The 25,470-nt window shown below is 42.1% G+C and overlaps 2 protein-coding genes across 3 annotated transcripts; both read left to right on the top strand.

Moving 5' to 3' along the window:
* Nucleotides 1-1,880: 1,880 nt before the first annotated feature.
* On the top strand, nucleotides 1,881-18,838 carry LOC106605224 (uncharacterized). 2 transcript variants are annotated; one of them, XM_014200635.3, is made up of 11 exons: nucleotides 1,881-1,984; nucleotides 3,028-3,254; nucleotides 3,342-4,333; nucleotides 4,727-4,879; nucleotides 7,205-7,282; nucleotides 11,199-11,315; nucleotides 12,112-12,261; nucleotides 12,482-12,649; nucleotides 16,830-17,021; nucleotides 17,272-17,463; nucleotides 17,552-18,838. In XM_014200635.3, exons 1-11 carry the CDS (start codon nucleotides 1,896-1,898, stop codon nucleotides 17,654-17,656), a joined length of 2,463 nt encoding a protein of 820 aa, XP_014056110.2. In that variant the 5' UTR covers nucleotides 1,881-1,895; the 3' UTR covers nucleotides 17,657-18,838. The 2 variants fall into 2 exon arrangements, with proteins under 2 accessions (XP_014056110.2, XP_045574359.1); XM_045718403.2 differs by lacking the exon at nucleotides 1,881-1,984 and adding an exon at nucleotides 2,243-2,471.
* Nucleotides 18,839-19,117: 279 nt separating this feature from the next.
* On the top strand, nucleotides 19,118-24,051 carry LOC123743125 (uncharacterized). Its single transcript, XM_045718402.2, has 3 exons — nucleotides 19,118-21,085; nucleotides 22,236-22,349; nucleotides 22,546-24,051. Exons 1-3 carry the CDS (start codon nucleotides 20,834-20,836, stop codon nucleotides 22,756-22,758), a joined length of 579 nt encoding a protein of 192 aa, XP_045574358.2. The 5' UTR covers nucleotides 19,118-20,833; the 3' UTR covers nucleotides 22,759-24,051.
* The last annotated feature ends 1,419 nt before the right edge of the window (nucleotides 24,052-25,470 follow it).

Below are 25,470 nucleotides of genomic sequence, written 5' to 3'. Positions count from 1 at the left end.
GGTAAGAGAGAATTGGGTAGTTAAAGGGGAACTTCGGTGTCGAACAAGTAGAGAACCAGAACTTTGTTTGTAGATGTGTATCTGAGTACAGTAAAGAGGCTCACAACTGTTCCTTTGTGCTTGCACCAAAATGTTTTGTCCTACCAGACCCACAACAATGAGAACGCTTCCTGAAGAGCAGCAATTATCTGTCCCTGCTGAATGGAGAGCGACCACACAGGGAAATGACAGGTACTGAAATTCATTCCTACTGCAGATATCTCAATATCCAAAACTGAAAACCTAGATTAGATTAGTCATCATTGACTGATAAGGGCCAGACAAAATCTCCAGCAAACTTCCTTACTTCTCCTTTCACACTGCCTTGTCTGCATAATGAACAGAACTACACATTTTGTAGCAACAAATTTAGTTTGGCTTAAATTACTTTCGCAGAATATATATATTTGATAAAACTGCAGATTCAGTCTGGCCCTACTGACACTGTTGGCCTAAGTAGTTTTAAATTCTATAAAATGTGGAGAGACCTAGTCACTCTCACTCTCAAAACAAATAAATGTATCTCTCTCTCTAATCATCAGAGTGGAGGAAGAACTTCCTGCGTATCAACAAGCTGGTGTTGATTGGAGGACCAGATGATGGCGTGATTACACCATGGGAGTCCAGGTATCCATGGTCACCATCACCACCATTATTTTACACTAAATTAACTGCCCTGTTGTATATCCTGCATTCCTACACACACATTGGTTGCATCTCTGAGACATGGGCTCGACACTACTGACACTCTATACCTATTGGACTAACCATTTCTGTTCTCTTCAATCAGTCAGTTTGGATTTTATGACTTTAACGAAACCATTGTTGAGATGAGGAACCAGGAAGTAAGTTAGTTTAATGGTATCATCTAGCATCATTGATAATGTTCATGTCATAATGTGATGGGTAACTATGTGCTTCTCTGTCTCTCTCATTTGAATAGTGGTACGTTAGGGATTCGTTTGGGCTGAAGACACTGCATGCTCGTGGAGACCTGGCTTTGTATGTGCTCTCAGGAGTGAAGGACAGCTATTGGCATTCTAATGAGACGTGTTCAGAGGCTGCATAGAGGAGTGGCTGACATGAACATGCACACATACACACTGCATATAATGTTTGCAGAAACAGACATAAAAGGTTATGCAAATTGTCTTTGATTGATATATCATAGTTGTATGTAGTGCCTATTTTATATTTTTTTATACAGTATTGTTTGTCTGTGATTATGAAACAGTGAAATCAAGTGTTTTTTTGTACAATAATAGGAAATACACTGAATTTAACTGAATTTCACATGGTGTGTGCTTGCACAATGCTTTCACTCTTCTCCTGGTGAATCAGACTTCTTTCTCTCTTTGAATAAATCTTTGTGATTGATGATAGTGTATAATCTTTATATTTGACTGAATCTTCAAAATAATTACCGAACATTGGACTACCATGTTGGCACACAATCGCCCAAGCATGCAAATATCCTACTTCCATAGATTTCCATAGATTACAATGATCTGAGCAGAAATTAAAAACAGTATTCTAAATGTTTTTCCGGGGGGAATGGGAATGATTGCCACCAGAATCAAATGTAATGTATAATGTTGCATAAACTTGAATTACATTCCATTGTAGGTATTAGTTGAGGGATGAGCTCTGGCGCCGTACATTACCAATGAAAAGTGTGCCTATGAAAATAATCCAATCGACCGCTGATTTACGGCCATTCACTTCTCAAAACAAGGGTGTAATCATTAGTCCAAACATAGATGTTCTATTGGACAAATTCAGGTAGGTCCCTCCCCGTTTCGTTCCGTTTACAAAACGTTTTGCAACAGAATTGGCGTAATGAATACACCCCAGGTATGACTAATGACGTTGGCAAGGTAGTGCACACTCACAGCTCCTTTCCGGTGTCGGCAACTGCAGTGTGCTCGAGTTCCTGGTTGACATTGTAAGGCACTTAAAAAATATATATTAATTGTATTTCTTTTTTAACTATGTGGTCATTGGTAAAGTCATTAATAGTTTTAGAAAATGTAGATGGGACCCGGTTAACTTCACGGAGGACTCAACCGGGATTAATGTTTGCGTTCAAAACTTCCCAACTTTATCGTGTTCCAGAGCGCGAAACCAGATTTAATTTATCGAGACAGATAAACCATACTCATCCAAACGCTTTATGCATGCAGATGGTCTAAAAGTGGAGGTATAGAAAACAAATCTGTGATTTTTGGCAATCTCTAAAGGAAGGATAATTCATTTGGTGAAGTCATACTGCTTAACTTGATTTAGACGGTGAACACGTAGCCTAGAACTTTCGTGGTTACGGACTTACACACCTCTGCTGCTTAAAATAGGACTGCATAGACAGGTCATTGGTTTTGGTTATAGGTTGTGTACCGCGGGCAACCGAAAGAGACGACAGCTGCTGGTGTAAGGTACATCTTTCGATATTGTATTGGAATAGAATAGGCTGCTGTTGTCTGAAGTTTATAATGATAGGTACAAGCGAGCAGTGAAACGAATGGCGGGGAGAACGTGAAAGTTTGCGAGACTTGTTTTTTTTGCTTTGACAGTTTGCGAAATGTACCGACAGCGTGGTTCAAGGTCGACGTGTAGGCGGCTGTGGGTTGCAACTGTAAACACACAGCTCTGTGCTAAAAGAGCCAACACGTTGAGCAAAACATCCACACTATAATATTAAAGCGCACTGAGGCAAAGCAAAAATCGAGGCTCTTAAGCGGCAAGCTAGTGAGAGCAGATAACTGAATTACAAACAGCCTAGTGTTATCATTTTTTAAATAACACTATAGCCAGCTTTTGAAAACCCAGTTCTGACTTGGAAAAACATATTTGAATGTCACTGCCAGCAAGTGCAATTATACAGAATTTAATTCTAAGATTAGATATCCAACCATTCTCAACACCATGATCAAAGTAGAATGCATTTAGTTAAGGCTGCAGCAAAGAATCTTTTCTGCTTTATTCCAACAGAATATTGAAGATCATTCTGTGGACATCAGGGCATTTTCTAGCCCTCCCGTCTACTATGTCCTCCAGAGGCAAAGGTGAGGAGTGTCTGGTGTGCGGGGGTGACCTGCATGGTAACCAACGGCGATGGCTCTTTGGGCGTCAGAACAAGAAAGATGGTCAGCCTCAGACCCCATCAGACTCACTGGGCAGAGGAAGTCTCTCCAGGTCTTCTCAAAGCAGCCCCTGGGGTGAGATGTGTGTGTGTGTGTGTGTGCGCGTGCACTTCTCTGCGTGTGTGCGCATGTGTCTTAATGTTTTCTTTTCCCACTTTGCAGGTAGCACCATGTCCCTTGGCTCCACGGCGTCTCTCTCGTCCCTTTCCTCACCTTCTAAAGCGATGGACCTTCTCTCTGTGCTCACACACATACTAGGCCAGTCTGTATCACGGGGCAATGGGCAGGGGGAGTTCTTGTGTGGCAAATGCGTTTCTGTTCTAGAGCGGGTTTTCAAGTTTGACTCGGTCATTTCCAGAGTGAGGGTCTTATCCTCTGAGAGGCTTCAGAAGTTGACCCAGGAGAGGGACAAGGTCAGGCAGTGGGTACGCAGCGCTTACCGCCAGCGACACCCTCAGGATTTCAGGATGAGGTGCAGCACTAGGGAGGAGGATGGTGAGGGAATGGGAGACCGAGAGGGTTACATTGAAATGTTGAAGGAGAACATGGCCCTGTCAGAGTATGAGTGCTGGTCTGAGAAATGGGCCGTATGTCCATACTTCAGGAGAACGGGGAAAAGATGCACAATGGGGAAAAATTGTGAGGGATGTGATTCTCTGAGGGTGTCCGACTCGGCCTACGAGTCAGTTTGTGGGGTTCCCCGCCGCCTACCCTTTTCCCCCTTGGCCCTATCGCGGGATAAGTCGCAGAGCATGCCTCTTCATTGGTCGAGAGTGCCGTCGCTAAGCTCTTGCTCAGCGTCATTGACTGGATCCGCTCTCTCCTTACGAGCGTCCTCTCGCACTGAGTCCATCCAATCACTGGACTCGCTGGGTTGCCGTGATCCATTTGATTTTCCAGATTTGTCACTCCTGGTCCTCAGAGAGTTGAAAGGTATTGAAGGAAAGCCTGTCAGTTCACCTTCGGGGAGTAAGATTCCCGTTTTGGGAAAGAGGGAAGGGCGATATTCAGGAGAGGTAGGTGAGACATCCTCCCCTGAGGTAACAAGGGTGCTGAATTTTGGAGAGCGGGAGAATGGAGGAGAGGAAGTGGATGGAGAGACCAATGATGTTCTGACTGAATTGAGGGACGATTTTATTCCACTACACAGAGAGGTGAGTTTTCTCTTACATTCTATCAAAATCCAGCATTGCAAATAAAGATAGGAAGTGTGAGTAGGGCTAGGATTTTCTCCCTGACGACAACGCTTTGGATTCCCATAACCTATAAATGAGCTCTTGCCCTGGTCTGGAAAATATCTCTGCCCTAAATGAGTATTTTCCGACTGGTTGCCTTGCCTGTGGTCTGTGGATCACTCCGTCTATCACTGAGTGTAAGTATTTACTTAGTGGTCTGTAATATGTCATCTAGTATCTATAATGTCTGGAGCCAGTGCAAAGGTCCAACTCTGAATATTCTCTTACTTATAAATACTGGAGTAGGACTTCAACAGAATTAAGTGACAACTTATGTCTTACACGAAATGCCGTTTTATTATTTAATTTCAGAGCAATACAGGTCGAGTGCACCTTGCAGTCAGACAGTTGAGAGGACAGCTTGATCAAGCCATGACACGCATCAAGACCCTAGAAACTGAGCTTAAACACGGGACCAAAACCAAACCAGAAACTAATGTCAGTGGACCAGAGGATTGGCTTAAGGTAAGCACTGAGTAGTTTATTGAATTGACATTGATTCTCCCAAGTTTAGACATTTTCAGCTGGATTCCTAGACACAAATGAAGCATAGTCATGGAGTAAAAAGCATTCTCAATGGAGATTCTCCAATGAAAGCGCTTTTTTTTTTACCAGGACAAGACTGTGTCTGGGAAACTGGTCCATAGTATTTATAGTAACTCAATTGAGAAAGAAAACAGTATAAATTGGTGAGCGGAATTGAAGGGTCATGATAATTTGGTTGAGCACATACAAGTACAACTGAGTTTGACACTCCCTGTCATGGTAATTGACTGCTGACATTTTATACAAGATAAACAGGTATAGGCTTAGTCAGCCGGTGCACACCAATATAATGGCCTGAACATAGTGTCCCTAACATGCTTTCTCTTCATGTACTTGCGCGCGCACGCACGTCTACAGAATCACTTGGATAGAAATGTCTTTAAACCATGCTTGTGTTGACTAAGCACAAATAAAGAATTATGCGAGGAATGATGGGTGTGTTAGAGTTTGGTTTCTGGACAAGGGGGGGGGGGGGGGAGTCCCCTTAATGCAGGTGCACTCATATAACCACACATGCATCTCCCTGGAATCTTCCCCAACTAGTGGAGTTTGCCCTGCAGCTCAGGATGGCTTTTCATAAAGAGATCATTAACATGCTGCTCAGCTGCTGAGTGGCGTCTCTTATCCTTATCTCCTTACAGTAGACTGAAGTTATCCAACCATGCACCTACCTGTGGTTATAGCATGTCTAGGCCTCACCCCCAGCCGTTAAGGCATCTTACCTAAACTGATTCTTATTTCATGAGATTCACGTCTGAGATTTAGGTCTGGCTTGAGTTCCGGTTTTTGGGATATTTTAGGAAGCCCTATTAGCAAGTTCAGTCTGGGAATGAGAGATGTAAATCCACGAAGAGCTTTGACGATTAAGAGCACCACAGCCAGCTCTACACAAGGAAATATTTTAATTTGCCTGGAATCTGGCATTAGCTCCACCCAATCCTAGAAAAATTTAAATAAGTCAATCATTGGGATTAAGTATTTGTGTGCTCTGTATGAGGTTTTACAGTATATCAAGCTTTTGTGGTGGGGAACTTTCAGAAAACAGCACCTCTATGTAGACCTAGCCCCACCCACATCTGTTCCACGTATGGAAAGGGGTTGGAGGCAAAGGAAAAATAAATAAGTGCTACCAAACATAACAATATGCATTTCACAAATATTACAAAAGTGTATAGACAAGACCTCCCGCTCTCTCAAACAGAGAATTAGTGAACATAAAAGTTCAATCAGGAGAAACGACAGGGATTATCCAGTCGCAGTACATTTTAATGACCAAAAGCATGACATTTCTACCTTTAGATGTTGTGGTATAGAGAAAGTCAAGATATCAGACAGGGGAGGTGATATTAATAATACTCTGAGCAAAAGAGAATGTTTTTGGATTTTCACCCTCCAGACATTATTTCCTAAAGGACTTAATGATGAAATGCCTATGTATGTTATGTTGTGAATTTAAAATATGTTCCTATTTAAGATTACTTTGTTTTTTCGTATGATGTACCCAATGATTAATGAAAACTTGCTATGTCCTCGTTGTGATTTTATGGACGTGTTCGGTACGTCTTGTCTATACACTTTTGTAATATTTGTGAAATGCATATTGTTATGTTTGGTAGCACTTATTTATTTTTCCTTTGCCTCCAACCCCTTTCCATACGTGGAACGGATGTGGGTGGGGTTAGGTCTACATAGAGGTGCTGTTTTCTGAAAATTCACAAAAGCTCTGACGAAGGCCATTAGGCCGATACGTAAGCTTATTAAATATCAGTGATACTATCAAGAACAGTGTGCGGTTTCCTTTTTTCATTCATCCTGTTTCAACTGTTGCCATGCACCTGTAACAAGATTGCTCAGATGTGCGAGTGCCTTTTGAATCTCGTGGTGGGGAACTTTCACACTTGGCACTTGCAGGGCAGATTTATAGGCTTATACTGTATGTTCTAAATGTATTACAGTAATACAAACTGATTGCCTGCATTCTATGAAAGCATCAACTGTAATATAGTGGCATATCACCCACAAGACACTGGCTTCAAAATGGAGAGGTCTGCTGCTCTAGCCTGGTCCCAGATATGTTTGCTGTCTTGGCAACGCCTATGGTCATTGTCATCAGTTTGAAAGACAACACAAACTGATCTAGTACCAGGCTAGTCTGCTCTTCTATTGCTGCAACAATGCTAGCCCCGTGTTGACTTGACATCTTTGTTCTAAGTGCTGTGTATGGTGTGATTATGGCTTTTTCAGTTTCCGCAGAAGGACGGGGGAAACTTGCTACTGCAGAGTTTGGGGCATTTGTTGCACAGCAGAGACCGAGTTATCCAGGTGAGTGATTCATAGTGATTCTATGAGGGGAGACAATGCAGTCATGCCGAAAACACAGGGATCTACTTCACTCAGGAATGAGATAGTGGCTGAGGTAGTGGAATGTTACCATCACAACATGGACACCCCAAGCTCTTAAACTCCCAGACCTAACTTAAGATATGGTGGTTTTAGCAGATAGGAATCAATTTAAATCACAATACCCAAACAAAACGTCTTTATCTCTACTAAAGTTTGTATGGGTGAGCAAACTTCCTCAGCTTAACATACTGACTGTTAGCCAAATGGGTAAATGAAATTGGGTTAATATAGAGTACCAGTCAAAAGTTTGGACACACCTACTCATTCCAGGGTTTTTAGTTATTTTTACTATTTTCTAAATTGTAGAATAGTAGTGAAGACAACACAACTATGAAATAACACATGGAATCATGAAGTAACCAAAAAAGTGTAGCCATCCTTTGCCTTCATGACAGCTTTGTACACTCTTGGAATTCTCTCAACCAGCTTCATGGTGTAGTCACCTGGAATGCATTTAAATTAACAGGTGTGCCTTGTTAAATTTCAAGAACTTTAAGTTTCTTCAAGTGCAGTCACACAAACCATCAAGCGTTATGATGAAACTGGCTCTCATGAGGACCGCCACAGGAAAGGAAGACCCAGAGTTACCTCTGCTGCAGAGGATAAGTTCATTAGTTACCAGCCTCAGAAATAGGCAATTAACTGCACCTCAGATTGCAGCCCAAATAAATGCTTCAGAGTTCAAGACACATCCTCAACATCAACTGTTCAGAGGAGACTGTGTGAATCAGGCCTTCATGGTCAAATTGCTGCATAGAAACCACTACTAAAGGACATCAGCAATAATAAGACTTGCCTGGGCCAAGAAACACAGGCAATTGATATTTGACTGGTGAAAATCTGTCCTTTGGTCTGATGAGTCCAAATTTGAGATTTTTGGTTCCAACCGCTGTGTCTTTGTGAGACGCAGAGTAGGTGGACGGATTATCTCCGCATATGTGGTCAGTGGTGGAAAAAGTACCCAATTGTCATACTTGAGTAAAAGTATAGATGCCTTAATAAAAAGTTAAAGTGAAAGTCACCCAGTAAAATTGTACTTGAGTAAAAGCCTAAAAGTATTTGGTTTTAAATATACAGTTGAAGTCGAAGTTTACATGCACCTCATCCAAATACATTTTAAACTCAGTTTTTCACAATTCCTGACATTTAATCCTAGAAAAAATTCCTTGTCTTAAGTCAGTTAGAATCACCGCTTTATTTTAAGAATGTGAAATGTCAGAATAATAGTTGAGAGAATGATTTATTTAAGCTTTTATTTCTTTCATCACATTCCCAGTGGATCAGAAATTTACATACACTCAAATAGTATTTGCTAGCATTGCCTTTAAATTGTTTAACTTGGGTCAAATGTTTGGGTAGCCTTCCACAAGCTTCCCACAATAAGTTGGGTGAATTTTGGCCCATTCCTCCTTACAGAGCTGGTGTAACTGAGTCAGGTTTGTAGGCCTCCTTGCTCGCACGTGCTTTTTCAGTTCTGCCCACACATTTTCTATGGGATTGAGGTCAGGGCTTTGTGATGGCCACTCCAATACCTTGACTTTGTTGTCCTTAAGCCATTTTGCCACAACTTTGGAAGTATGCTTGGGGTCATTGTCCTTTTGGAAGACCCATTTGTGACCAAGCTTTAACTTCCTGACTGATGTCTTGAGATGTTGCTTCAATATATACACATCATTTTCCTTCCTCATAATGCCATCTATTTTGTAAGGTGCACCAGTCCCTCCTGCAGCAAAGCACCCCCACAACGTGATGCTGCCACCCCCGTGCTTCACGTTTGGGATGGTGTTCTTCGGCTTGCAATCCTCCCCCTTTTTCCTCGAAACATAATGGTGGTCATTGTGGCCAAACAGTTGTATTTTTCTTTCATCAGACCATAGGACATTTCTCCAAAAAGTACAATCTTTTTCCCCCATGTGAAGTTGCAAACCGTAGTCTGACTATTTTTTATGGCGGTTTTGGAGCAGTGGTTTCTTCCTTGCTGAGCGACCTTTCAGGTTATGTCGATATAGGACTCATTTTACTATGGATATAGATACTTTTGTATCTGTTTCCTCCAGCATCTTCACAAGGTCCTTTGCTGTTGTTCTGGGATTCTGGAATTTTCCAAGCTGTTTAAAGGCACAATCAACTTAGTGTATGTAAACTTCTGACCCACTGGAATTGTGATTAAGTGAAATAATCTGTCTGTAAACAATTGTTGGAAAAATGACTTGTCATGCACAAAGTAGATGTCCTAACTGACTTGCCAAAACTATAGTTTGTTAACGAGAAATTTGTGGAGTGGTTGAAAAACTAGTTTTTTAATGACTCCAACCTAAGTCTATTTAAACTTCCGACTTCAACTGTACTTAAGTATCACAAAGTACATGTTATTGCTAAAATATATTTAAGTATCAAAAGTATAATTCATTTAAAATTCCTTATAGTAAGCAAATTTACAGATAGCCAGGGGCACACTCAGACACTTACAAAAGATGCATTTGTGTTTAGTGAGTCCGCTAGACCATAGGCAGTAGGGACGGCCACGTGTTATCTTGATAAGTGCACGAATTCACAATTTTCCTGTCCTTTTAAGCATTCAAATTTAACGAGTACTTTGGGTTGTCAGGGAAAATGTATGGCGTAAAAAGTAACATATTTCCTTTTAGGAATGTAGTGAAGTAAAATTGTCAAGAATATAAATGGTAAAGTACAGATACCCCAAAAAACTACTTAAGTAAAAATAATTTAAAGTACTACTTAAGTACTTTACACCACTGTGTGTGGTTCCCACCGTGAAGCATGGAGGTGGTGGTGTAGGGGTGCTTTGCTGGTGACACTGTCTGTGATTTTTTATATTTTTTTTTTTTTGGGATTCAAGGCACGCTTAACCAGCATGGCTACCACAGCATTCTGCAGCGATACGCCATCCCATCTGGTTGCGCTTAGTCGGACTATCATTTGTTTTTCAACAGGACAATGACCCAAACACACCTCCAGGCTGTGTAAAAGGTATTTGACCAAGAAGGAGAGTGATGGAGTGCTGCATCCACAATCACCTGACTTCAACCCAATTCAGATGGTTAGGGATGAGTTGAACCACAGAGTGAAGGAAAAGCAACCATCGAGTGCTCAGCATATGTACGAAACATCTTCAAGACTTTTGGAAAATAATTCCAGGTGGCTACCTCATGATGCTGGTTGAGAGAATGCCAAGAGTGTGCAAAGCTGTCAAGGCAAACAGTGGCTACTTTGAAGAACCTCAATTACAACACATATTTTGATTTGTTTAACACTTTTTTTTGGTTGCAACATGATTCCATATGTTATTTCATAGTTTTGATGTCTTCACTATTACTCTACAATGTAGAACATGGTAAAAAAATAAAGAAAAACCCTTGAATGAGTAAGTGTGTCCAAACCTTTTAACCGTTTCTGTGTGTATTTTTGTCACATTTATTGGTCGTGTACACAGTTTAGAAGATGTTATAGCGGGTGCAATGAAATGCTTATATTACTAGCTCCTAACAATGCAGTAAAATGTCAAGCACGTACAGAAATAATCCATTAAAAAAAAAAGAAAGAACAAGAAATCTCGGAACAAATCATATTATCAACCCAAATTGCCCCAACTGTGAGTGGTTGGGGCAAACCCTGTTTCCTTAACTGTCATTGTCTCAATATTTATCATTGAGACATTTGTTTAAATGCAGTTTTTGTATTCTGGTGTAATTGATATCATTTAAATGTCATCTTTTTCTTATCACATCAAGTCCTTTTCTGATGCCATCTCTGGGACAAGCCATGTGCTATTCCATGATCAGACATTCATTTCCTGTCTCCCTGTCTGTCTCAGGAGTGCATGTTTCTGATCAGGAAGATGTGTGTTGAGGTGGGGACAGGGACAGACGTGGCTGACAGACTAACACAGGCACTCACTGACAATCTGAAACAAACTCTCTCCGACAATAAGGTGAGGGCTAAGATTGATCCCATTTGATGATGATTTGAATAAGCTATTGGTTTACAATAAAATCTTTTAATAACGCCAAATAAACTTGTGTAGACTGTCAAAGCATGGACAATAAAATGTGTGAATTGTTCCTTTTTAAATATGACATTACTTAAGTGATAATGCCAGAGAAGCCGGTGTTGGGAGGATATATTGGCATGGGTGTTGTTGGGCCCGAGACTAAGTTTGTTCTGTTCTGTATCTATGGACGTAACCCAGTCCTTCGTTCTAAATGTTTCATTGCCGTACTGGCTGGCCACGGTCTTATCCCTTGCTTGCTAGCTAGCCAACTACGGCTAACTTAGTCGCGCCAAAAAAGTGCAGCCAGAATAACAGCAAAGTATTTGCATTTATTTACGCTGTCTTCTAGTGACATTTATTTTGATACATCCAAAACAATGAGCTAATGAGACGTGATTTCGCTTGGCATAGAAAATGTGCTCACTTGTCAGGAACTAGCCAACATGTTAGTCTAAAAGAAATCTGAGAATGTCGCGATGCTTTTAATAGTGGAAATCAAGTTCATAAATTGCTTGACTGGGCTGATGAGACAGTGGATTGCGCATTCAGATGGAACAGAGTAAATAGGCATTTTAACAAAATAGATTTAGCCGGTGGCAATTTATGGAATAGACACCGGCTGGAATGCGGTTTTAACCAATCAGCATTCGAGATTAGACCCACCCGTTGTATGGGATATAGAACATTTCTGTACAAGGTTATTTTGCTGATGTCTTGTGTTCTACCACTTCTTTAGCTAGCCCTGGAGGCTCTGCTCTCTGAGGTGAGTGAGAAGGAGAAGAGGATGGAGAGCGAGCTAGAGGCACTGAAGAAGGCTGGGAGAGACCGGGAGAAAGACCTCTCCACACTCAATGCTGTGCTCCAATGTAACCAGGACATCATCAATGTGAGTCTGATGTTGAAAGCACACACGTGTGATTGCTGTGCTACCAGTGTACGGCAGTTGCTGTAGAACACACACACACAAACCCTCACGCTCTTTCACTTACATCTAACTCACATTCATTAACAAAGTTAACATTGTGCTGGATACACTATAGTCACTCAGTCAAAGGTATTACTAATAATTTCTCACATAAGGGCCCTGTTTTTCTTCTAACCCCCAGGAACTGAGAGTGGAGCTGGTTGAGAAGGAGCGAGTGCAGCGGGAGGTGCAGAAGGAGAGGGAAGTGTGGAGACAGCGGGACCAGGCCTTCACAGCAGTCCTACAGGAGAAAGAGTCACTTCTCCTCTGCCTGAAGGAGGCGCTAGAGAGCTCTCAGAAAGACATGCAGGTGAGGGGGGGGGGGGGGGGGGGGATCACCTCAACATACAATGGGTTGAATTAAATTAGGTGTGCTGTGGGACTCCTACTCTGAGACCCTTTGTGAATACAGACCCAGATGTCTTGAAAGATAGTGATTTGATTATCTATTCGTTTGACCATTCCTGATCTAAATAGTATTGATTCCAGGTATATCTCTTTTTAGTGTACCCAAAATTGTTTGTCAGGTTCAGTAACCAGTGCTGCATGTACTGACTTCTGTTATTCAAGTTAAAGGTGCTACATGTCGATTCTCACCCATGTGGAAGCTAGGTGAATTGCGACAACACTTAGGCTGAATATAAACAACTCTTTCCCACTCCCACGCATCCCATTTCCCCGCAATACGGTGGAGAGGTTAGTGCTATCTGACATCAAGGATCCCGGATAGCATGGACCATGGTGGAGGCTATTTTACTTTGTTTCCTCCACCAACTTCAAGCAGTCGTAGATATTTCACTGCGATTTAGATGGTACAATGATTGCCTACACTATTCAGTGCATGTTTTCATACATAAAATGAAATAGTTTGAAGAGTGTACATTTTTTGCAACTAGGAAATGACAGAGCGATTTCTACGTTGGCTGCTTGCCACAGTTTGCCGTTGTTCCTTGTGTTTGAGTAGGAGATGACTACACCTTTTATAGATACCGATGTAAGAGAGGAGGGGTGCAGTTTTCTAGAGCTGGGCAATATGGACAAAAATCCATATCACGATAAATGTAAAAAGAAAATGTGATAAATCGGCAATAAATAATTTTTGGGGGTAGATACTAGAGCTGGGCGATAAGGACAAAAAGTCACATTGAGATTAATAACTATTTTGCTCGATAACAATAAATAGATTACAATGCAATGTTCCCTCTAAGCTGCCTGTGTGTGCAGCCACACACAGAGACAAGAGATTGAACTTCACTGAGTTCGCCTCATTAGTTTGCACTATATAGATCTTTTTTTTTCTTCTGTGATCGAAACAACATATCAGCCCCTTTTCAATGCAAGAGATGAAAACAAATCTGACTTTGCAAAATTGAGTCTGTGATTTTGTTGTAGGCAGAGACGAAGTGCAACAGAGTAGAATTCTATTGGTGGGTGTAGCCCATCAGCGGTCTTGAGCTTTTCAGTTCAGATCAGACTGCAGAGCCCTGCATCTGCCCATTTGTTAATATTCTTTGCTAGTTAGCAAGTTATTAGCCCAGTTATAGATACGTATAGGTCAGCAATGGGGAGTTACTGCTTCCTACAAGAACACAAAACATGTAGGCTACATTTCAAGCTGTCTTGGTAAATAGCTTATGTCTAAAGGGGCGTTGTTGTATTTTGAACATAAGAAGCGACCTGTGCGACCTGTCAAAATAGGATCCAGAATTATCAGATTTATTTTTGGCTCTTTGTGCATCTACAGTACCAGTCAAAAGTTTGGACACTTACTCATTCCAGGGTTTTTCTTTATTTTTACTATTTTCTACATTGCAGAATAATAATGAAGACATCAAAACTATGAAATAACACACATGGAATCAGGTAGTACCCAGAGATTGAGATTGTCTGCAATGACAACAAGCTCCGTCCGATGATGCTGTGACACACCGCCCCAGACCATGACGGACCCTCCACCTCCAAATCGATCCCGCTCCAGAGTACAGGCCTCGGTGTAACGCTCATTCCTTCGATAAACGCGAATCTGACCATCACCCTTGGTGAGACAAAAATGTGACTCGTCAGTGAAGAGCACTTTTTGCCAGTCCTGTCTGGTCCAGCGACGGTGGGTTTGTGCCCATAGGCAACGTTATTGCCGGTGATGTCTGGTGAGGACCTGCCTTACAACAGGCCTACAAGCCCTCAGTCCAGCCTCTCTCAACCTATTGCGGACAGTCTGAGCACTGATGGAGGGATTGTGCGTTCCTGGTGAAACTCGGGCAGTTGTTGTTGTCATCCTGTACCTGTCCCGCAGGTGTGATGTTCGGATGTACCGATCCTCTGCAGGTGTTGTTACACGCGGTCTGCCACTGCGAGGACGATCAGCTGTCCACCCTGTCTCCCTGTAGCGCTGTCTTAGGCCTCTCACAGTACAGACATTGCAATATATTGCCATGGCCACATCCGCAGTCCTCATGCCTCATTGCTGCATGCCTAAGGCACGTTAACGCAGATGAGCAGGGACCCTGGGCATCTTTCCATTGGTGTTTTTCAGAGTCAGTAGAAAGGCCTCTTTAGTGTCCTAAGTTTTCATAACTGTGACCTTAATTGCCTACCGTCTGTAAGCTGTTAGTGTCTTAACGACCGTTCCACAGGTGCATGTTCATTAATTATGGTTCATTGAAGAAGCGTGGGAAACAGTGTTTAAACCCTTTACAATGAAGATCTGTGAAGTTATTTGGATTTTTACAAATTATCTTTGAAAGACAGGGTCCTGAAAAAGGGACGTTTCTTTTTTTTTTTCAGAATATATATATTATGAGAATTTTTTTTTTTTTGCTAGCATCTTGGCCTGTATTGCTAGATTGCTAACTCTAAATATGATATTGTTGCTATATAGCCATGTGGGCTAATTGATGGGCCTCAGCTATTTTAAGTATACTGAACAAAAATATAAATGCAACAATTTCTAATATTTTAATAAATTCATTAGGCCCTAATCTATGGATTTTACATGACTGGGAATACAGATATGCATCTGTTTGTCACAGATACCTTAAAGGTAGGGGCGTGGATCACCATTTACCTCATGCAGAGCGACACATCTCCTTCGCGTAGAGCTGATCAGGCTGTTGAATGTGGTCCAGTGGAATGTTGTTTCACTCCTCTTCAATGGCTGTGTGAAGTTGCTGGATATTAGCGGGAACTGGAACACGCTGCTGTACATGTTGATCCAGAGCATCCCAAACTTGCTCAATGGGTGACATGTCTGGTGAGTACACAGGTCATTGAAGAATTTGCTGCTTCCAGGAATTGTGTACAGATCCTTGTGACCTGAGCCCGGGCAGTATCATGCTGAAACATGAAGTGATGGCGGCGGATGAATGGCACGATAATGGCCCTCAGGATCTCATCACGGTATCTCTGTGCATTCAATTTGCCATCGATAAAATGCAATTGTGTTCATTGTCCGTAGCTTATTCTTGCCCATACCATAACCCCACCGCCACCATGGGGCACTGTGTTCACAACGTTGACATCAGCAAACCGTTCGCCAACACTTCGCCAAACAAGTGGTGTGCGGTTATGAGGCCAGTTGGACGTCCTGCCAAATTCCCTAAAATGACGGCTTATGGTAGAGAAATTAATATTCAATTCTCTGGCAACAGTTCTGGTGCAGTCAGCATGCCAATTGCACACTCCCTCAACTTGAGACATCTGTGGCATTGTGTTGTGACAACGGCACATTTTAGTGTGGCCTTTTATTGTCTCCAGCCCAAGGTGCACCTGCGTAATGATCATGCTGTAATGATAGGCTTCTTGATATGCTACACCTGTCAGGTGGATGGATTATCTTGGCAAAGTAGTACTTCTCACTAACAGTGATATAAACAAATTTGTGCACAGAATTTGAGAGAAGCTTTCTGTGCATATGGGATCTTCTATTTCAGCTCATGAAACATGGAACCAACACTTTATATATTGCGTTTATATTTTTGTTCATTATACAACAAGATCTCAGTTTTACTCATTTTGACATCAGATTCTGACGTTTATCCACGTTTCTACAAATTTCAAAGTTGCTCCAAATGTTAAATTTCTGTATTGTTCCATTTGTCCTTGGACAATGTGGGGAGAGGGAGGGAGTGGCTCACTCACACAGCAGCCGACAGCGAAACAGGAACAGGCAGATACTTTTTTAAAGCGGGAATCAACATAATATATAGGCTATTACTGTTAACCAAATAATAGTTTTAGAACAATCTACAGGAATGTTGCATAGCAAAATCATAGTATTACCGACGTACGCTTTTGTTGTCAAATAGAAAGTCTGCATTTTAGAATGCGATTTTTGAATTGGCCCAAAATCTTGTGAAACACCATCATTCCACTACTACTGCAGCTATTATATGGACTTTTTTTGAAATTACATTGCAAAAATTCTACATGTAGCTCTTTTGACTCGCTTCAGGGAGACTTTCCTCCTCAGAACTTATTTTCTTTTCCCCCAGGCACTGTCGGACTCTGTGATTAGCCAAGGGGTGTCAGGAGGCGGGGCTGAGGGGGCTCTGGCCTCTCAGCTGAAGGAGAAGGAGAGCCTAGTGATAGCCTGGCTACAGGACAGAGAGGAGCACAGCGCCACCATGTGCCAGGAGTTCTCCAAGCTCACCACCGCCCTGCAGGACTATCAGGGCATAGTGCAGGTGAGTGTAAACGATGATGGGAGAGTGGATGCTTTCACCAATCCCTGTCTTTCATATCAGTGAAGGGGAAGCCATGTAAGACTAGTAAGGGGCTCCCTCTATATACTGAGATGTGCTGTGTCTTCCATTGTCTTTTACACAATTCAGGTCATCTTCAGTGAGGTATCTAAAATACCAAGCCTATAGTATAGTTTGGTCGTTAGAACCCATACCTTTCCTCTCTTCCCATCTTTCCCACTGCCTTCTCAAGGAGCAACAGCAGAATCATAGTCAGACGGTGTCTTCACTGTCAAAGCAACTCAACGACACACTCAACGACCTGAGGGAGAGAGGGAAGGAGAACAAGGAGGCACAGCGAGCCTGGTGGAGCGAAAAAGATGACAAAGAGAGGGAGGAGAGGAAATTGAGGGAGAGCCTGGAGAAGAGAGACAAACTCATTGAGGTATGTCCATACATGACCTTAGAAAAGCACTAAAGATCGGACCAAATTAACACTGAATATTTTTGATTTGTAAACTTGTTTTATTTAGCAAGTTCTCCTGGATTCTGAAGAACGGGATCATCTACTCAAAGAACTTCAACAGAACCTGCTGAACAAATTTGAACCCATGATTGCTGTCAAACACACATTATGAAAGAGACGAACAAGATAGTGAAAGAGCAAAAAACATAGAACCATGAAGGTACAATGCACATTTTATATAGATGAGTTGCATGAACCAACACTTTATTGCACCACAGGTAATGGGGCGGCAGGGTTGCCTAGTGGTTAGAGCGTTGGACTAGCAATCGAAAGGTTGCAAGTTCAAATCCTCGAGCTGACAAGGTACAAATCTGGCGTTCTGCCCCTGAACGAGGCAGTTAACCCACTGTTCCTAGGCCGTCATTGAAAATATGAATTTGTTCTTAACTGACTTGCCTAGTTAAATAAAGGTAAAATAAAAAACTACTAATTACAATTCTATGTAGGCCCATTGAAAAGGTTGTGTTTTGCGCATTTGCACTAGTTGCATCTTGCCTTGGCAGGCAAGCCTTGGTTTTTGTGTTAAAACAATTTTATGGCCTTTACAAAACTCTTGACTGGATATTTGTCCATGATGATGTTATTGCTCCGTTTTGGCATCATTCATATTTGTATATTCATGTTGACTGATTTAATTGAAGTATGCTAGTAGTTCATGTCTGACATGGACCAAAGTATATTTTGAATTTGCTCTAATGGTACTCTGGTAATGAAATGTATCAATACAGACAGATCAAATAATTTCATTGCCTGAGAGTACCATTTATGCAAATTGAAAATACACGTTGGTCCATGTCAGACATTGATTAACTAGTAGCATGGGACATGGGGAAATGTATGATGAGATTTGTTAATGTGTCCTTCAGGGCATAGTGTAGTGCAGCCTTCTTGATAAGTGCTATCAGAAGGGGGATTATTATTATGTTGAATTTGGACAGTTTTGAGGTTGCAGTTTCCCAAAAGCTTTCTTTATTGGTGTCATACTGTAAGTTCTGTGATTTAATTTTTTTCCCCCTCAGTGTCTTTTTGTCTGAATGGGCTATTTCTGTTCATACTGCCATTTTCATTTGACACATTAGCTACATCATACTGCTTGTTATTGTGATTGTCATAAAGGGGTTTACATTTTTTACTCCATAATATTTATTTGTACTTTTTGGCAGGTTTAATTTTACTACAGAATGGTTTGATACATTTATTTTGGGAAAAGGTTTCTAATTTTATGTCTGCCATGTTTTCATTTTTTAAAGTCTTTGTGAGATTGAGAAATAAATCTCTCTCTATATGATCGAAATGATTGAATCTAGTCTGTTTTCATTGCATGTACTTTGCTGCTTATGTCATGGATGATCAAAGGGACTTTCATGACCCGTGGGTGTCTCATTTGCTCTGTACTTCACACTTGGAATATGATCCCCAGTAAACGGTCATGGCTAGAAGGGATCCAGCATTTGTCAGAATGTACTTTTTGTAGGTGGTTTAGGAGAACTTACGCAGCAGGTTAGGATAATTAACGTGTTGAGAATTAGGTTGGGGTTAGCAAGAAATATTTTTGGGCTCGTAAATTTGACAAAAGCTGGATCCCATCTCGACATGACCTCAGTCAACCCCACAACTGACTGACCTCTTGTCCAATCACAAGCAGGACCATGGTTTCTGGTTACTTGGGAACGGTTGTTTTGGAGATAGTATTTCAACACTAGTTTATTTGGCCCTCGGAGGTTGAGGTGAACTTGTTGTACTTTAGTAGCCTAATCTAAAGAGACCTGGTAATTAATAAACTCAGCAAAAAAAGAAGCGTCTCTTTTTCAGGACCCTGTCTTTCAAAGATAATTCGTACAAATCCAAATAACTTCACAGATCTAGATTGTAAAGAGTTTAAACACTGTTTCCCATGCTTGTTCAATGAACCATAAACAATTAATGAACATGCACCTGTGGAACGGTCGTTAAGACACTAACAGCTTAGACGGTAGGCAATTAAGGTCACAGTTATGAAAACTTAGGACACTAAAGAGGCCGTTCTACTGACTTTGAAAAACACCAAAAGAAAGATGCCCAGGGTCCTTGCTCATCTGCGTGAACGTGCCTTAGGCATGCTGCAAGGAGGCATGAGGACTGCAGATGTGGCCAGGGAAATAAATTGCAATGTCCGTACTGTGAGACGCCTAAGACGGGGAGACAGGACGGACAGCTGATCGTCCTCGCAGTGGCAGACCACGTGTAACAACACCTGCACAGGATTGGTACATCCGAACATCACACCTGCGGGACAGGTACAGGATGGCAACAACAACTGCCCGAGTTACACCAGGAACGCACAATCCCTCCATCAGTGCTCAGACTGTCCGCAATAGGCTGAGAGGCTGGACTGAGGGCTTGTAGGCCTGCTGTAAGGCAGGTCCTCACCAGACATCACCAGCAACAACGTCGCCTATGTGCACAAACCCACCGTCGCTAGACCAGACAGGACTGGCAAAAAGTGCTCTTCACTGACGAGTTGCGGTATGTCTCAACAGGGGTGATGGTCGGATTCGCATTTATCGTCGAAGGAATGATTGATACACCGAGGCCTGTACACTGGAGCGGGATCGATTTGGAGGTTGAGGGTCCGTCATGGTCTGGGGCGGTGTGTCACAGTATCATCAGACTGAGCTTGTCATTGCAGGCAATCTCAACGCTGTGCGTTACAGGGAAGACATCCTCCTCCCTCATGTGGTACCCTTCCTGCAGGCTCATCCTGACATGATCCTCCAGCATGACAATGCCACAAGCCATACTGCTCGTTCTGCGCGTGATTTCCTGCAAGACAGGAATGTCAGTGTTCTGTCATGGCCAGCGAAGAGCCCGGATCTCAATCCTATTGAGCATGTCTGGGACCTGTTGGATCGGAGGGTGAGGGCTAGGGCCATTCCCCCCAGAAATGTCCGGGAACTTGCAGGTGCCTTGGTGGAAGAGTGGGGTAACATCTCACAGCAAGAACTGGCAAATCTAGTGCAGTCCATGAGGAGGAGATGCACTGCAGTACTTAATGCAGCTGGTGGCCACACCAGATACTGACTGTTACTTTTGATTTTGACCGCCCCTTTGTTCAGGTACACATTATTCCATTTATGTTAGTCACATGTCTGTGGAACTTGTTCAGTTTGTCTCAGTTGTTGAATCTTATGTTCATACAAATATTTACACATGTTAAGTTTGCTGAAAATAAACGCAGTTGACAGTGAGAGGACGTTTCTTTTTTTGCTGAGTTTAAATGTAAAAAAAAAAAAAAGACTCGAGTAAATAAATGCCTGTTCAGTCAGTTCCCCTCTCTGTGGCAATAGGACCGCAGTCTTGGCGAGATGATACGGTGCACTCTATACGACGAGCGGAACACTTGGTCCGGCAAACCGACGCAGGACGGTCAGGGTCTATCAGATGTGTGCGGAGCAGTAGCGCCACCGCGTTTACCCCCAGGCGCACAGACACAAATGATGTGGATGGAGGTGGTGATGCTTTGTGTAAGAATAAACTCAGATCCCAAACCACGGGGACAATGGTGAGTTTAATATTTGAAAGTTATGATGAATTAAATTAGTAGATAAGGAGTGTGCAGTATGTTCAATCCTGTTGGCTATTCAGTTGAAGTGGAAGTTTACATACACTTAGGTTGGAGTCATTAACTCGTTTTTCAACCACTCCACAAATTTCTTGTTAACAAACTATAGCTTTAGCAAGTCGGTTAGGACATCTACTTTGCGCATGACACAAATGTTCTTGAGCTTCTACCACACACTCGCTCTGGTTCTCTCTCTCTCTGCAGGGAGAGGGGGGAACTCCCAAGGCCTCATAAAACTACCACAGCCTATTGACCCCTTCACTCCAGATGCTATGTCAATAGCGTACTGTACTAATGTAACACAGTGTACGGCACTGCATTGACGTCACCTTGTCCCATATAGTGCCTATTGTGGTTACACTTTGTTTTGTCAGTGATTCACCTAGTTTTTGTCTTACACTACATGGTGACAGTGTAGTTATGTAATAACCATTCATTTATTTATTCTGGATTTATTTAAACCAGCAGCTGTAGGCTTACCATTTGCTAGTTAGTCCCACAAGTTGCCCATTTCTACTATACACTCTTAGCGGCTACTAGGCAAATATCAGCTGAAACAGGTCTGTAAAATAAATAATTACCCACATCTAAGTAGGTTCTGGAGTCTACCACTCTGGCTGTGAACCAATCACAGCTGCTACGAGAGAACATCAGGCAGATGATTGGCAATGCCATCACCAGGCAAAAAGCTGCCCACTGTACTGTCAATTAAGCTCTGGTGAAGAAAATAGCTGAGACAGTCACTCTGAAGGTACAGCATGGGACATACGATAGTATTTAACGTTTAAAAGTCACAATAGTAAAACTCATTCTCTCGCACAGCAAGATTTCACAATTATGTCTTCAGCCTCCAGGCAGGCCATTTTCCGCTAACAGAGGCAGCTGAACTGCGTTAGTCACAGCCATGACAGAGCACTGGTCAGTATGTGAGTGGAACCATCTGTAGGCTTTGTCATGGATAAGATACAGATGGTGTCTGTATCTGTCCTTATTTGGTAAAGAAAGGGCCACTAATGTCGGTGTAATAATGTTGTAGTGGGTGACTTCACTACTCCACCCCTATCTTCTTATGTTGTCATGTGTTTTCCAGGGCCCTGAGTACAGTGGGGATATACTTTCCAGAGAGAAACTGAACAGGCCTATAGTAAAAGTTTACCACAGACACCCTGGGACCCAGTTACCTGAGGCTGCTCATCTCATACAGGTAACTAACGGTCTTCCTCTAAAACCGAACATGATTGACACTTTCTCTTATATTATGTACTTGGCCATTTTACTGTAGTAGACTCAAATTTCTGTGCAAGTCTTCCATTGACATCAATGCATGATTTATGCAATTGTTGAGTTAAGTGCTTGTTCTCATGCTAGAATTCGCCCTCTGAGTCTTGTTTTTCTCTCAGGGTAGTTCTGTGTTGAGATGTTGCCTGCTGTCCTCTAAAGAGGAGCTCTCCAGGCTGCAGGGCACATGTCTGCAGCTGGTGGACAACCTGCACGGCAAGAGGGCTGCAGAGCAAGTGGACTCTGCTGTGGGTCAGGCTGCTGCGGTCAGGCTGCGGCGGCAGCTGGTCGACAGACGAGCAATGCCCACTTTCCTCCAACAGGGGTCGTACTAAACTCATTATGTAGTGCATGACTCAATTCATCTATCTTCAATGTTTCCTCTCTCCTTGGTTCCTTCTCAAAAATGCATTGGAGGAGAAGATCAGAGGGAAGAAAGATATAAGGTTCCTCCCCTCTGATCTTCTCCTTCAATGCATTTTGAGAAGAAGATGAGGAGAGGAATCAAGGAAAGAGAAGAGCCCGTCTATAGTTGTATACAAACGGCATGTGTGTGTTTTATCCTGGATATGAAGTGAAAGCGGGACCAATGTGCTGATGATTAGGAAGGTATGTTTAACCTAGTCATGTGTGGCATCCCAACTCTCAATTAACCACATTTCTGCATTACACCATTAACGTGTACTTGAAATAAACATAAACAGTATTTCTCTGCAAACTCAGCCCCATTGCTTATTGTTTGGGAGTCCCTTAGAGCAGAAATGTGCATGGGTTTCATTGGCCTGTACTTGATCTCCTTGTCATACTGCCATTTTGTACAGCTTGGCATCTATAATGCGAATTGAATATGTTCAGCATAGACTGCATTAGAATCACGAACAGTGTACTGTTTATGTTCATCTTCACCTGTGAATAAATGTATACTGTTATAAAGTCCAGTCTCCATCGCCCCCTCCTCTTCAGTCCGAGTCATAAGACTGCAAGTCACTTGACAGTCCTCCCTCTAAACTTCATGTGTTTCATTAAGAAATAAGGGATGATTCAATAAGCCTCTTCTTTATTGAGTGGTTACAGAATCACTGTATAAAGGCCCTCTATACAAAGCAGTACTGTAGATACCAGCAATATATTTGTGTATCTTCCTTGCAATACACACTATTTAACTGAATACTCAAATAGTTTGTTTCGACTTTAGTATTTATGCAGATTCCAGTGCAAACTTTACAATCAGCCATGGTGGAGGAGTGACTTCAGTCTTATCACTGGGTGGCTAATGTCCTAATTGAATCAGATGTGTTGGGGTGGGGAGATGTTTGGAGATATTTAAGGTAGTATCAAGGAAAACGAGAGGCTATCTTCAGATCTGTGCAGACGATGCATGAAGCGAGAGAAGACTAAAAGTACTGGCATAATACCATTAAGTTTGCACAGGCGCATCCCCAGAAAGGACAATATCAACACATTTTACTGGATAAGAGAAGGTTGCAAAAAGTAATTGTTTTTTTAGAGGATCATTTATCTAGACTAACTAGATAACGAGAAGACCGAAAGGTCTTGAGGAGCTGGGAAAGCAGTCAAATCAAAGGGAATACAGGATATTGTCTTTGTTTTGGAGAGAGACAAAAAAAACAAGTGATGTCGCAGCTTCTATGCCGTCTGCTTTTACTGTGTCTGGTACCATCTGTGGGTAAGCGGAAGAGAAAGGAGTTAGAAATTGAATACTTATATTGCAATGTATCATATACTGTGTTTGTGTGTGCATGTGTGTTTATGGGAGAAGCTAATTGCTTAATTGGTCTTTAGCTTTGTACATTGACTTGTGCATTATTACATTAACAGCATTGTTTAAGCCTCTCCCACCCATTTCCCTCAACAGTCCATCAAGACTTCAGCTTCTTCCTCTGATAATCTTCACTGCCAATATTACCTATTAAAAATCTCTACTATCCTTCAGTCCCTGCGCCAAACTTTAGTTTTACTTTGTACTTAGTGTAATCAATATCTTTCTCTTTCAGTTCCTCTGTTTTGCTTCACCTGTGTCTTCCCTGCCATCTCCCCACTGGACTGTATCAAGTTCCCTCAGAAGTGTCCTCCAGGTCAGCTATGTCTGTCCAGCAAAGCTGTGGGGAAGCGCGGTGAGAGCTCCTTAAGTTACATACATTGTGTGTGTGTCTGTGCCCGCATGTTTGTGATTGAGTGTGTACAAATAACACCATTAATGTAACGCTAACTCAGTCATAAACACCTTTAATCTACAGGAGCGTTCAGTGTGACACTGTATGAGAAGAGCTGTGTCCTCTCCGCCCTGTGTGGCCTGACTGGTGAGAAGTACGCCATGGGCCTCAACTTCACCTTTACCAATGAATGCTGTTCTACCCACCTGTGTAATGACGCTGCAGCCCCCTCTGCCCTCTACTGGACTGGCTCTGCACTCTCTCTCCTCTCATTCACTCTCTCACTGTGATTTACCCACCTTTAAAGATAATGCTACTGTCGCTAAATACATAAGGAAAACATGACCACGTTCAGATGCCTAGCGTCGTCGAAACCTTTCAGATATAAATGTGATGAACAGAGCTGGCATGATTCCTTCTTGTAATTGTTGGAGGCATGTTTGTTATAATGTACATGCCATATTTCTGTCTGTTCCAAAACATTGTATTCTGCTGAACGTGGCCCAGGTGTTTAACCCAATAAATGTGTGCTTTCTGTACATGAAATATGGACAGAGGAGATATTTTCCATTGAACTGACCATTTTCTAGAGATGAGCAAAGCACACACATGGTGTTTGCTCAAGTAATGTAAAATAATGTGCTTAACACTTTCTTTTACATCTAGGCATAGAATTAACAATATCCCACATTTATCTGTCAAAAAAGTTGAAAATGAGAGCTAACAAAGTACAGTGAGGGAAAAAAGTATTTGATCCCCTGCTGATTTTGTACGTTTGCCCACTGACAAAGAAAGGATCAGTCTATCATTTTAATGGTAGGTTTATTTGAACAGTGAGAGACAGAATAACAACAACAAAAATCCAGAAAAACG

Source organism: Salmo salar, chromosome 05, assembly GCF_965601325.2.
Source record: "Salmo salar chromosome 05, fSalSal1, whole genome shotgun sequence".
In the NCBI taxonomy this organism is placed as follows: domain Eukaryota; kingdom Metazoa; phylum Chordata; class Actinopteri; order Salmoniformes; family Salmonidae; genus Salmo; species Salmo salar.
This window is presented reverse-complemented; position numbering and strand designations above follow the sequence as displayed.